This window comes from Melanaphis sacchari, unplaced genomic scaffold, assembly GCF_002803265.2.
Source record: "Melanaphis sacchari strain LSU unplaced genomic scaffold, SCAv2.0 Contig0_pilon_pilon, whole genome shotgun sequence".
Classification (NCBI taxonomy): domain Eukaryota; kingdom Metazoa; phylum Arthropoda; class Insecta; order Hemiptera; family Aphididae; genus Melanaphis; species Melanaphis sacchari.
This window is the reverse complement of record NW_020270366.1, coordinates 17,979,847-17,993,557: the sequence shown is the minus strand read 5'-3', so window position 1 is coordinate 17,993,557 and position 13,711 is coordinate 17,979,847. Positions and strand designations below refer to the sequence as shown.

Sequence of the window (13,711 nt, the reverse complement as noted above, 5' to 3'; positions counted from 1 at the left end):
TTTAAATAATTATGCTATAAATTTTGTAAATTAGGTACCAATAATATATATACTATCATATCTACTGGCTAGTGACACTATATTATAGATGTTATTTTGATATCAGTACTTCTATTCATATAAAAGTGTATACTTATTTTGCTTATTTTACCAAAGTATATTAATAACATCCTGACAATTGTGATGTGAACAACATAAATTATGTAACATAATATCATTGATTATAATAATTATACTTAAATCAGTGGGATTTATGATAGTAAAATATATGTTTAGGTAATTATAATTCAAAAATAAAAAAATATATATATATATATTTACAGTAAAATACAAAATCATGTTAAATTATACAAAATATCGCACACAGTTTTTACGCTTCACGAAAATATATAAAAAAAATAATAATACGAATTAAGGTCTTAAGTTTATAATATATCGTTGTCACAACAATCAGTGATTCCTGTGGCCATGATTACGAGGAACTACGAATACTGTATTAAAATAACCCACTGCTTTTTACGCATCTGAACAGAACGAACCATCACGACGTTTATCGCCAACAAACAGCCGAAGATTTCAGTCGAATGATAAAATTGTTCCAAAATATGAGATTTTCCGACAGGTCGAAATGGTTCATTGGAAATGTATTAAATCATGATGTTAAGATGTTATACAATATAATATTTTTATAATATATTGTAATGGACGATAATATTTGTAGATATATTCATGCTAAACATAGGCACAGAAAGACAAGTCGGCGGACACAAAAGGGATACGCAATAGGGACCACAGGGTTTATGAAGATTGAACAATCTATGTACATCGTTATCTTACGATAACAGGGACGGTAAAGTCTCTATTGTAGCCATGGATATAAATTATTTTATGGTTTTATCGCCGCTGTTGCCTGTTGTAACCGTTGTACGCCATGTCGTTGGCTTCGTCCTTGAACGCGACCGAACCGGTAGACGGTACCTTGACATCCTGCTGGTTTCGAGCTGGCCGGCTATTGTATGGCTGCGCGTCAGCTGACTCATATAGATACTGTTGAGGATCTACCGGATGTTCACGGAAGTACTGTGGTTGTTCGCGATGGTATTGTGATTCTTGGTGTTCACGGAATGGCGAGTACACGGGTCCAGTCTGAGGCAGAGGTCCACCTCCGTTGGACGGCCTGTGATAGTAGCTGCTGTGTCCAAACGTACCATAGTTATGCTGGAGATCGGGCTTGCACAGCTTAAAGAATCCAATGAGGCCGGGCACGACCAATGCCAGGAAGCCGAGCACCTTCTTGAATGACGCCAAACCCAGGATGAGCGGCAGGAAAAGGAGAAGCTTTAACTTGAACAGCTTGAGCACAATTAGCAACGGGATCAGCAATTTCTTAACCTTTTTCTTGGCTGAAACGCGAAAACGATTATGGTTAAAATAAAATAATATAAAAATTTATGAAATTTATAAAGTTTTATCATATTGCCCGAAAAATTGTCACCGTTTTATATTATTTGTTTATTTTATCGCATAAGTAATTTACTTAAAAAAAAAAAAGTTTTGACAAGTATGTGTTCAATATTATTTATAATAAGCGTTGAATCTAAATATTTTTATTAAATACTAAGATAATGTTGACTTAATGAAGAGATATCGATGAAATGTAATCCATAACAATAGCGTTACTGAATAGCCTATTCAAAACGCCGTGTTATCATTAAAATATCGTTGAAGCTTAAAACATTGAAAAAATCTTTATCGTTTTTAAGTAAAAAAAAAAAAAAACTTTTTATATGAATTTTAATTTTTCTTATGCAATACTATTAAGAAAAATAATTGAAAAATATTCAAGAACATTTATGAGATAAAAATATAGATTCCGTGTAATTATATAATAATATAGTATAGGTACCTATAAACGATATTATTATACACAAATGATTATTTTGTTACGTGTGAAACATGTTTTATATCATATCGTTTATTATCATTATTTCAATATAAAAACGTCTTATTCTCGAGGTGGGCGTTTAAGTCAAAAATTGCTCGTAATTCATTTTATGGTATATTACGTTTCAACAGGTAATAATAATAATATTATACGATCGGATGTAACTTGAACTGCCATCACGTAACTGGTGACATTTGAATAACACCAGTAGACAATTCATTCGTACTGTATGGTAGAAAAAATTGGTAATTTAATAATCACTGTAATGCTTAGGCCTACTAATAAGCATGCCGAACGCCGTAATGTCGCTTTCGGTTTCAGGAAAACTATGGTAAAATAAATGAATCGGCCTGGGCGAGTTTCTCGCCGATTATTAGCCTCCATTCACTGCAAAGTCGAACCTTTTGTGCGGGTTTTCGTTTTGTCCATCGTAATAATATCGTGAGCGTCATATCTGTTCTTTGTATCATATTATGCAGTTGCTGGTTGTTACGCGATCGCGCGCGACACGAAAACGTCGAGGAAGTGCTCCGTGTTGTTTTTGTTGTATCATTACGATAACACTTGCGCGCGTTGAAAACCAACCATTAATCGTGACGACGATCAACACAATATTTTATAACTGCGAGAGGCGGAAGTCCATACGCGCTTACTGTACTATTGAGGTCTTACCGCCTGCGACCCACAATCGTATAATACATAATAATATAGCATAATACGATTTGTGAATACTCGCTTGCCCATTTGTCGTTTGGGGTCTGGTGTTATGGTGTTATAGCGCAAGTGTGCAGTTTGCCGAGTGCAAAAATATAGAAAGTGTACCGCGGCCGATGTATGAATACAAACTAAATTGACGATGCTAATTTCCTATTACACCGACAGTCGTGTCCAAGTTATTTTTATCGTATTAACATAATACGATATAATAATAATAATAATAATAATAATATTTACATAATATTTTATTATAACTTACATTATGACATTACTACACAAAAAAACGCAAGAGGCGCCTACATACCAACGAACAACGGAACATAAAATATAACGTCCGATTTCGGTGGATTATTTTTCATCGAGTTCAGTAGATTAGTTCATAATATTATTATTGTAACGTTCGAAAGCTACTAACCTCTTAAATCTACACGTAGATATATGCTCTGCATAGGCGTACATGAAAGATTTATTTTTTTCGTTTTATTATTATAACCAGTTCCGTGGAGAACAAATAAAAATAATGTGAAATCGTAAACGATACGCGGATTGGCGCGTGAACGCTTTGAAAATATATAATAATTATTATAATATATTATATATTTAATATAGAAGAACGTTTTTTATTGATAATTGAATAAATATCTCAAGAGATATTTAATATAAATAGTTATGTTTCTTTTTAAAAGTAACAAATACTGATAGATTTTTAAACGTTTACAAAAGTAATAATAATTAAAAATGTATGATATTTTTCCAAGATACATAAGTCAAATATTTCACGATGTAAAAATGTCTTTGTATATATAGTGAATACGCTTTGGTTATACTCTTATTATAGGTAGTAGTATCACGTACGGTAATGACGCAGTGCGATAGAAAAATTAAGACAAAATTGTTTGTAGACAACTATACAAGATGATTGTTCGGGGAGAAAGTGCATTGTACACATATAACTTCCAAGCATAATACGTGCGCAATTATGCGTTGTTGATTGTGTACACGTGCAGGGCAGTCTTCGTTGACGATTATCGACCGAACGGTAAATTACGGGAAACCGATCGCGTCTATGAAAAATCAAGTATAAATACCTTACAATATGGCATACTAAAATAAATATAATATTGATATAATAACTGCAATTTAAGAAATTGGAAATTGGAAAATTAATGGTATTTATATTTTCACAAGACACTGATAGCTAAATAATTTTTTCGGTTTTTTCGTTTATATATAACGTATATAATGGGTGTGTGTAATTTGTATACATTAAGTTTAGATATAGGTATGTTACTAGTACATGAAATTATTAAAATTGAAGAAAAAAATCAGAAAACATTTATGTAATATTATATGACAAAATTTATAGTTAAGTATTTATGTCCATAGTCGAAAATTAATAATAAAATAATACTAAACAATAGTCATTTGTGTATAAAAATTATAACACTATCGTTACAACGACAGTCATTAAAATTGTAATCGAATCACTAAACTGGGTGCAATATAATGATTCAGTGTTGAGTATTCGAGTAAGTCAATTGAAATGGTTTTCTGGTTTGTGCGATAAGTACGAATTTGCCGCTAGGTAAACCGTTCCAAACATTAGTGCTATGATATTGTTGTACCCGAATTTTTGAAAAGTAAACATCACAGTTGGGTTATTATATTTTTAATATAAAATTACGTTTGGAAGGAAACATCGATATACAGCGTTACAATACTTTTATGATGGTTACGTGACTGTATATTATGATTTATTGAAATTATACATTTTTACCGTTTAGTAGTACATGCGAATGCAAAACGTGCAGGCCAAGCATTGAAATATTTGTACGGTTTTGTATCATTATATTAAATTATTATTTTGTTATAATGAATCAACAACGTCTTTAAAGCGCTCGTGTTCCGGTCCAGAAAATTAGGTAAAATATAATATTATTTTTAACGTTTATCGCGCCACCGCTCGAATTCATGTCAAATTTATTCCGACACAGCTATGTCTCAATTCCCGGTTTTGAACTACATGAATTCTTGATCATTGCAGAGTATAAGAGATGAGCAGTTTTTAATGTACAAAAATCAAAAAAACCGTTGAATTTTCATTTCCTTCACACGATCGGCAACACGTAAGTAAATCTATATTAAAACCGTGCTTTAAAGTTTAAATTTTATGCCCCTTTAAAAATACATCGTTTGAAAAAAATACATTGAAATTCAATAACTCACTAATGACGCTGGCCTTTTTGTCTTCAAGAGTGTCCAGCTCGGAGGATATCTCGTCGATGAACCTGGGCGAATACCGTCCACCCTCAGTCAGCTCGTCGGGAACGTGCACCTCGACGGCGGCCGACCGCAGGAATCGTTCGGCTTTGCGCGTGGCGAATTTCACCAGCTTATCCCACTCAGTATCCTCCGGCCGCTGATCCGTCGAGAACTCGAACGCCCTGGACGCATGCCGGCCACCGTCGTCGTCTTCGTCACGTAGGCGCACCACCCGCACGTTCTCATTGAGCCGGTACGAGTCCCGGACAAAGAAGTCACCCAGACCGGACAGGGCACGGGCCTTGAAACACTCCGCCATGTCGCCTTGCAAACATGCGCCGTTGGCCGACGACAAGTACGGATCGGCGCCCTCGTCCGAGAAACTTCCCAACCAGTTGAATAGGTTCTTACCGCTCCTGTTTCCGGAGCCTGCGCCGCCCGACGTCGTCCCGTTATCCGCGATGCCGCTGCCGCCAACCTCGCCGTCCGGAAACGACATGGACTGCTGACCCGTGGCCGACGCTACAAGGAACATCAGTACAGCCAGTGAACGCATCGTTCGGCGGTTGCTCGTCACCATGATCGCAGCCCTCACGCAGTTGTGGCTATTACGCATCTGCAAATACGAAAAAAAAATTGTCATATGTAAAGCTGTGAAATTTAAAACAGTAAAGTTTTCGTTTGAACTTGTACACTCGAGAGTGATATACGCCGTTAGTTTCAAAACGCACGAAGACGTGTAAAATTATCTCGACGAAATAAATTCAAGGTGGTGATTATGGCTTAAAATAAATAAGGTATCAATAAATTATGTTTGCGTAAAGTATTAAAAATTATAATACAAATAAATGTTTATTACTCTCATATAGTCGTATATACAATAGTATACCTACGTTAACAAAATAGTAATAGTTTATATTTGCAATGTTAATGTCTCGAATCGAAGTTGTTTCTCGTTTATTTTTAATTAAGAATGAAATTCAATGATATAAAAATATAAATCAACAGCCCTGTTTGTTATAGTCATATACTTTTGTTATAATCAGTGATAAGACTTGTCTGATAGATGCATGCTAACGAATCGTAGTTGATCGAAACCGTATTTCCATCTATCATAATATAATCATGTCATACTTGTCATAGTATAAATTCGATTTTTTTCAAATTGTTGTCGCCTGCCTCCAATGCACTGTAGGGTTTGATAAGAATGAATTTTTAAAACGACATTTGTTGAGAGATTTGAATGCAAAGTATTCAACGTGGCATGAACTTCTGCTGAGTCCAATATCAACTTCAACACAATGTATAGAGCGCGCTGAGTATAAACGCAATTATTATCCCAGCATGTCACTTGTAACGTAACAAAACTATGTCAAGTACGGTTATGTTAAGGTAGTGAAGTTTATAATAATTGTTAAACATAGTCTCACTTGTTATCAGCTTAATTTAAAAAAACAATAATAATAATAATAATAGTTAGTTAGTTAAGATAGATTGATTTGTGATATTTTTAGCAGAAGAGGTTTTATAACAAATTGTAAAAATAATATCGAAAAAATAGTTATGACGATAAAAATAGTTTAACGTCTAATATAATAATATGTATTAATAATTCTATATTTGAAAAAAAAATAAACATCGACATACCTTTAAAAGCGTCTAGCTGTTTCAAAAACGATGCACACTATCTATTAAAATGTTTCAAAATAAACCGGTGTTAAAAATTGTTTTATGACAATCGTTGGTCATGGATGTAGTTTTTACGTATGATTGGTATGTACATATTTTTCGTCTGTAATGTTTGATATTATTAAGTCGATCGAGTTTCGACGCATACAAACGTCAGAAGTTGGTTTGTCAGCGCACACGTCACGGTACATTAGGTATGTACCTATATATAATATTACATGCAAATATCGTATTATACATTCTAAATAATTACTCCCATACCTGTTAGTAACGCGTCTATTGATGTCGATCGTCGCGCAGAATTCTCACCCGGTTGTGTTTTATGTATCGTATACCGTTATACCACGGTGGATGAATAATGATTATTATTCCGAAATATGGTTACGACGTAAACACGTCGAACAGGATTGCCGAAGTTGAACCTCGTCCGTTGACCGTTCGGATGTCACTAACCGTCTGCCGGTCGGTAGTCCGCCGTCTGCGATATATATACAGAGCGCGCACATAACACACCGACTCCTCCTCCGCCTCGACGACTACACCATGTGAGTGTGTCATGAAATGGCGTTAGGTAATCGCACTCAAGTCTCAAAAATCCTAAACGAACAAAAACTTTACATCCATGTTATTATTATTACTATACACTGTACAAATAAAAAGACTACGTGGAAAGTGTACTAAACTACTCTGTTGTACAAGACAATACACGTAAAATAATAATCTCAAATTTAGTGGGTTATTACTTTTTAGGTGGTGCTTACGACTTCAAAATACAATACGCACATAACCTTTGAGCATTATCTAATTATTTTAATGTTCTACATTAGAAATATGGTATAAAATAATATTTTAATCGTCTAGTAATATACGTGTTTTAAAAACTTAAATGAAAACATGAAACAATTAAATAAACCGTTACGAATACAATACAAATCGGATTCGATCATAATATTAGGCTTACCTATAGTTGAGATGACAACCGACTTAGTGATTTGATACACAATTATTTTAAACGTATTTTTTAATAGTGGACAAAAACGTATTTACGCTAAGAAATGAGATAAATAATATTAATAAATGACTGATGAAAAAGAACTGTTAAACATTTTTCACAATTTTAACTTATCACACAATGCGTTTTTCAAACCTAAACCTACGAAATAATTAAATTGAAAAAAATATTAAAAATTGAAAAATTTATTGAAAATAAATATTTTCTAATCCCAGAATAATCGGATCTGGTTGAAAAAAGTGCCAGAATTAGATAAAAAGAAAATTAGTTAGTGTATAATATTATCGTATAAAAATGTCGAAATCATACAGTGAATATTTTATTCCAGGTATTTTATTTTAAACTTTATCGTTAAAAAGCAAAAAATAAACAGTCATACAATCTTAATAAATACATTTATTATAAGAAAATATTATCTTTAATTTTTTCTAATGATTATTACTGTTTTATAGTTAGTTAGAAACAATTTATAAAAAAATATGTGCCCATTATCACATTATAATATAAGTGTTTTGTTTATACCATTTCATGACTTAACTTAAAATATTCAAATTATGAAATATTAATATTGGCACAATTGATAATAGGTTTTTTTATATATTTGGTGCTTATGTCACAAATTAAGTATATTTTTTTTTATTAGCACTTATGTCACAGTTATTTTGGCATGAATGATATATTTTTTCTATATCTTCGGCACTTATGCCTTATTATATCATATAAACAAAATTAATAAGCTCTAATTTTTCAAGTTATTTTTTTCTAAGAATATTCTGTGATCAATAAGTCACTGCCGAATTTTTTTGTCAACCTACATCATATTTTAATCAACCAAATATATTACGTAAAAATTGTAAAAATTCGCTTTCGGCCACATATAATTTATAACATTATAGCCGTTTAGTTATACCATAATCTTTGTTTGACTTCGGAACGATATCGGCCGTACACTCGTGCCGAGATGTTTATTTCTACGTCAATGCCATCATAATAGCCGATAGTCGCCCACTCCGTCGTGAAAGTCTAGTACAATATTATCATCATAGCAATAATAATAACCCTACGGTTCGGATTACCGGGAACTACAGAGCGAGTCTTCCCCTTGGATTACATAATACAAACGTTGTGATATTACATATTATTGTTATTGTATGGACGCCTACCACATAATAAATACATTGAACTCACTGAGTCACTGTTTTTTCATATATTCCAGTGCGGCTATGCGCGCGCCCAATTACAAAATATTTTACTATCGTTATCCGACCTCGCGGGTAGTATACACTTCTGGAAAGGTAAAAAAACCGTAGTATTTCGTAACTTACAAATATTTATTACCATACACCATGTGCCTATAATATATTATGGTCTGTTGGTGACGCATCGGACTTTCTTCAATGGGCCGGGCTGACCGGCATCCGGGTCGAGCGACAAATAATATATAAGTAATAAATTAATTTTATGTATCAGCAATTACAATACGGCACACGTTTTGCCGGAAAACCACAAACAATCGATGTGAAAAGTTGAATACGACTTATTATTATGATTATCAGCTATTGTAGTCAAACTGTCACAATCGTTGCTTACGATGTTCCTCGTGAGAGTTTTTCGAACAAAAATTTATACGGGAGAAGTTTATTTTTGATATTCACATATTTATAAGTGCGAGAAAAAACATAGCAATCGAGAAGGGTTGTTTAAGGTGAGACTTTAAGAATTAATCACGACTACCCAAATTAATTGACGATCTGAATGTAGATCTAAATAACGAATATTTTGAGCGAATTGAAGATATAGTTTAAATCAGTTTGACAAAAGTTTTTAGTGGTTTTTTTACGAGATTTAATGGCGTTTAGGAATTAGAATAGGGATTTAGGAGTATCTTGTCGTTTGCAAAATCACCAATTTTTTTATAAAAAGAAGTGGATTAGTCAAAAGTAAATAAATTTAATATTAGTGGTTCTACGACTGATCTTTGGAGTACACCAGCACAAATCGGTAAGGTTGATAGAAATTATCCCGAATGTATAGTAAAACATCTGTTTTATAAATAAGATTAATATAATAAATAATAGCAAGGGAAATCTTAAAATACTAATGGATAAATTTCGATTATTGAATAAATAGTTTTTAATTTTTATTTTATGTATAAGCATTTATACAGCGTTCGTTAATATTCTATTAAAACCTTTAGAAAGATACTATGCTTATAGTATGGTTTTAAATGCAAAAGTTGTCATTAAGAAATTTTAAAAACCTCTGATAAAAAAAAAAAAATAATAATTTGTGTAACGTAATAAATACTAGATAATTAGTGCAGTAGTGCAGCCTTTAATTGGAATACATAATATAAAAGAGACATAGACACTAAAAGTTAGAAAATACAAATATAAATGTACATCCCCTAAAGTTATAATAATTTCAAATTAACATTTTATTTTATATTTTAGTCCTCTGAAGCTTTCTAAGTATAAAATTAAAAACTAAAAACTTTATAATATCATCCAAAGATAACAAATTATTCTCTTAAAGTCGTAGTATGAATATTCAATATAGAAATTAATTTACATTTTTTAGTCCACTGAATTTTCATACCCACTTAATTATTTTGTAATGACAAAACACCGGAAGATTAGAATCAAAAACAACTTCACAACAATGAACGATAAACAAAAACGAACCAGCATGGTATTCAATATCGATGTCGCTGTCATTAATGATTTTACATGAACGATAAAGTATATTAAGTGTGGTTCTAATTTTATTTGTTTTTAATATTTATGAATTTCACATACAAACTTGAAATTGTCTAAATGTGTTTATGCTCAGTGTACTGACGAATCGGTATTGAATGAATTCGATATCAAAATATAATTTAAAGCTCAGATAGAAGAGTTGAACTACCAGAAACTATCATCAATGTAAAGATTCTATTAAAAAAATATGTAAACAAAGTTGTTTAAAATTTGTCCACGTGCATATTCTGCTAAAATATTAAATAAATTCATAATTAACAAACAATCAATTCGATTATGAACAAAATAATATCATTGTATTATGATATTCTACTTATACGACGGATAACAATTATAATTTTGTGTATATTCTATCATTATGGTGGATTGAATTTATTAAAATAACCTTTAAATTCAAATTTTCAACGCATTAAGGTTTTTTCATATTTTGTTGATATTGTGTGTATCCTTCGGATACTCATGGATAAGAGTAAAACAAATTTTTAAAACCGTTTGAGAACCACTGCACTGAATTAATCTTTTAAAAAATAAACCTGTATTATAAAACTAAAAGTTTAGAGGAATGGAAGAATGCAATTATTTTGCGATATATTACTTTAGAATAGACGCATTAAATATGAATTAGGGCGCCCAATACATCAATCGTATAAATTAAATTATGATCGTATAACTATAATTATTGAATGGCTGTGGTTAGATTTGTCGATTATTTTGCAGGAGTATAATACATATAGTGTGTACTGTATCAAATCAACCATATTAACAATAATGATGTTATGAATCGTGTTACGCTTGAATATATATTTAAATACACCATGACACACATAAGTCATACTAACTATACTTATAGTATGTACGTGTTACCTTACTCAAAACGCTAAATAAAATGATTGTGGAGATGTTGATTTTCAATTCTACCGTACGGCGTACACTGAAAACAGATGATTTTAAAATGAATCGAAAGTAATGTATTATACAGTAAAAAAATAATTTTATTTATAAACATATACATTTTTATTTGAAAATATACGAGGAATTTCGAAGCTAAACTGGTTGTTTTTAATACCGGTTTTTATTTATATGCATTACCACAGTGCGTTTCTATATAGGTACATATTTAGTTATTTACACAAAATGTTATTACCGTATAAAGTAAGTCTGTACACAATTTTCTTTTTGTCAAACACTATTATTAATCTATATTTTTTAATAGCTACATATTATGCTTAAAAAGACAGAATTGACATTGCCATTTAAAATATTGTTAAAATTTATTTTAAATATACCTACATAATTTAGTAGTGTCGATGGATCCCTCCCCCTCACATTTTCCAAGCAAATTACGCTAATTATTAACATGTTTATTACCTAATTGTATTATTTCTGTGTACAGGAATTATAAATGTCTTTTATAAATAAATAGATATATATAGATATCCATAATAGAATATATAATTTATTTATTTTTTTAGCTTTTGTTAGAAATTTGATTTAAATATGTACTTTAAATACATATATTCTAAATTTGTAGAGATTTGTAGAGGTATTAATTTTATGGAAAAATGCCCCTCTCCAATAACTCCTTCCCTAGATATAAGACATTATTAGTCAAGTATTTAATAATAAACTATACACTTTTTACAGTACCCACTCATATATGGTTATATATATTTATTTAATAATATAAAATAATTACTAAATAACCATAAATGGCATAAATAATAATAGCACTTATTTAAAAACTTAGGTTTTCTACTATATATCGTGCATAATAGAGAAGAGAAATATACTTAGGATTAAAGATCAGTGAAAAAAAAATGTTATCCTCATGAGATATTTAATAATTTATATAACTTAATATATTATATATATATATATTATAGGTATTTCAAATGTTATAGTACCTGCCACTAAATTCTGTAAAAATTAATAATATATTATAACATACTAAAATTTAAATTTTGCTTCATACTTATGTTAAAAGCAACCATCATCAACTAAGCAATTTGATTAATAACTATAAAAACTTCAATTTTAATAATCAATATTAACCAGTTTAACATAAGTTATCATAATACCACACATTATAATATCTTATAATCAAAAAATAATAAATCAAAAAAATATTGTTTTTTTTTTTTTTTGTAAACAATAATTAAAAGAATTAATTAAGTAGATATCTATTTAAATCACAAAAAAACTAACAATTAATTTTAAAAACAAATTTCATGAATTTTTCAACTATAAAGAATAATAAATAAATAATTTAAGTATAGCCATAAATTGTAACTAACAAGACCTCCTTTGTAATAAAATATTACCAATTTATACAATAAATTCATATCTACTAAGTTTTTTACTTCAATTTTTTTTCGGAATAACTACCTAATTATATAGTTTTACGATTATAAAATTTATTTTAGTTTATCATTGATAATATTTTTAATTTTTAAAACATTTTTTACGTCTTCAAAAAAATCATGTTTTAGTACATGAGTGAATTTTTTGTGTCAACGACAATAATACTTTACTTTACCAACGAATCTAGTAGTGATTCACAAAGTAAGCAATGAAACGAAACTATTTTAGAACGCGAATATGTAGCAGATTGAAAGATTTTATCATTGAAATATTATTGTAAATATTGTTAAGTAATCAAAATGTAGTTATATCTGTAATTGAGGTACTTTGCAATAATACAAAATTAATGTGAGATGATAAACGTGCCTAGCCGTCTAAGATATATTATATTTATACTAAAATAGTAAAATGTAAATATTATAATGGGTAGATACACTATTACAATATAATCACAATTAAAACATTCACTAATGAGTTATAGATTGTAGCTTTTTATTTTTCACTTTAATTTCCCTAATAATATCAAAAGTTTCGACTAACTTGTTTTCGCGGATATGCATTTTAATAAAATTAAAAATACACATGCATTACTATAGTCTATAATATAATTGCATCATTGCGTTTGAATTGTTTTATCTTGTACATCTACCCGTCAATTGAATTAACCAGTGTTTTGTAAATAATTAACTTTTATTTTTTACATAACAATACGGAACAAGTTTGCTATACATTTAATTAATATAACATAACTAAATCTATAGGTACATTACCTACGTACAATATACGTATCTCTATAAATATTTATTTCATAAATCTTTTTTTTTTTTTAATACAAATACATTAATAATAAACTCTGCAAGCATTATGTGTAATATTTATATCATAATAAATTATGATATCAAAAACTGGCTAACTGCCTTGATTACAGGTCATCAATGATGTATGGAATACAAACCACGGTAGATA

General features: G+C 30.2%; 1 protein-coding gene across 5 annotated transcripts; it reads right to left on the bottom strand.

Moving 5' to 3' along the window:
- Positions 1 to 294: 294 nt before the first annotated feature.
- On the bottom strand, positions 295 to 7,061 carry LOC112593447. Of its 5 annotated transcripts, none has more exons than XM_025337846.1 (4): positions 6,875 to 7,061; positions 6,572 to 6,815; positions 4,889 to 5,540; positions 295 to 1,403 (listed from the first exon to the last, which is right to left on the bottom strand). In XM_025337846.1, the coding sequence occupies exons 3-4, from the start codon at positions 5,538 to 5,540 to the stop codon at positions 895 to 897; spliced, it is 1,161 nt and encodes a 386-aa protein (XP_025193631.1). In that variant the 5' UTR covers positions 6,572 to 6,815; positions 6,875 to 7,061; the 3' UTR covers positions 295 to 894. The 5 variants fall into 5 exon arrangements, with proteins under 5 accessions (XP_025193631.1, XP_025193637.1, XP_025193625.1 ...); XM_025337852.1 differs by having other exon boundaries at positions 6,572 to 6,716; XM_025337840.1 differs by lacking the exon at positions 6,572 to 6,815.
- Positions 7,062 to 13,711: the final 6,650 nt, after the last annotated feature.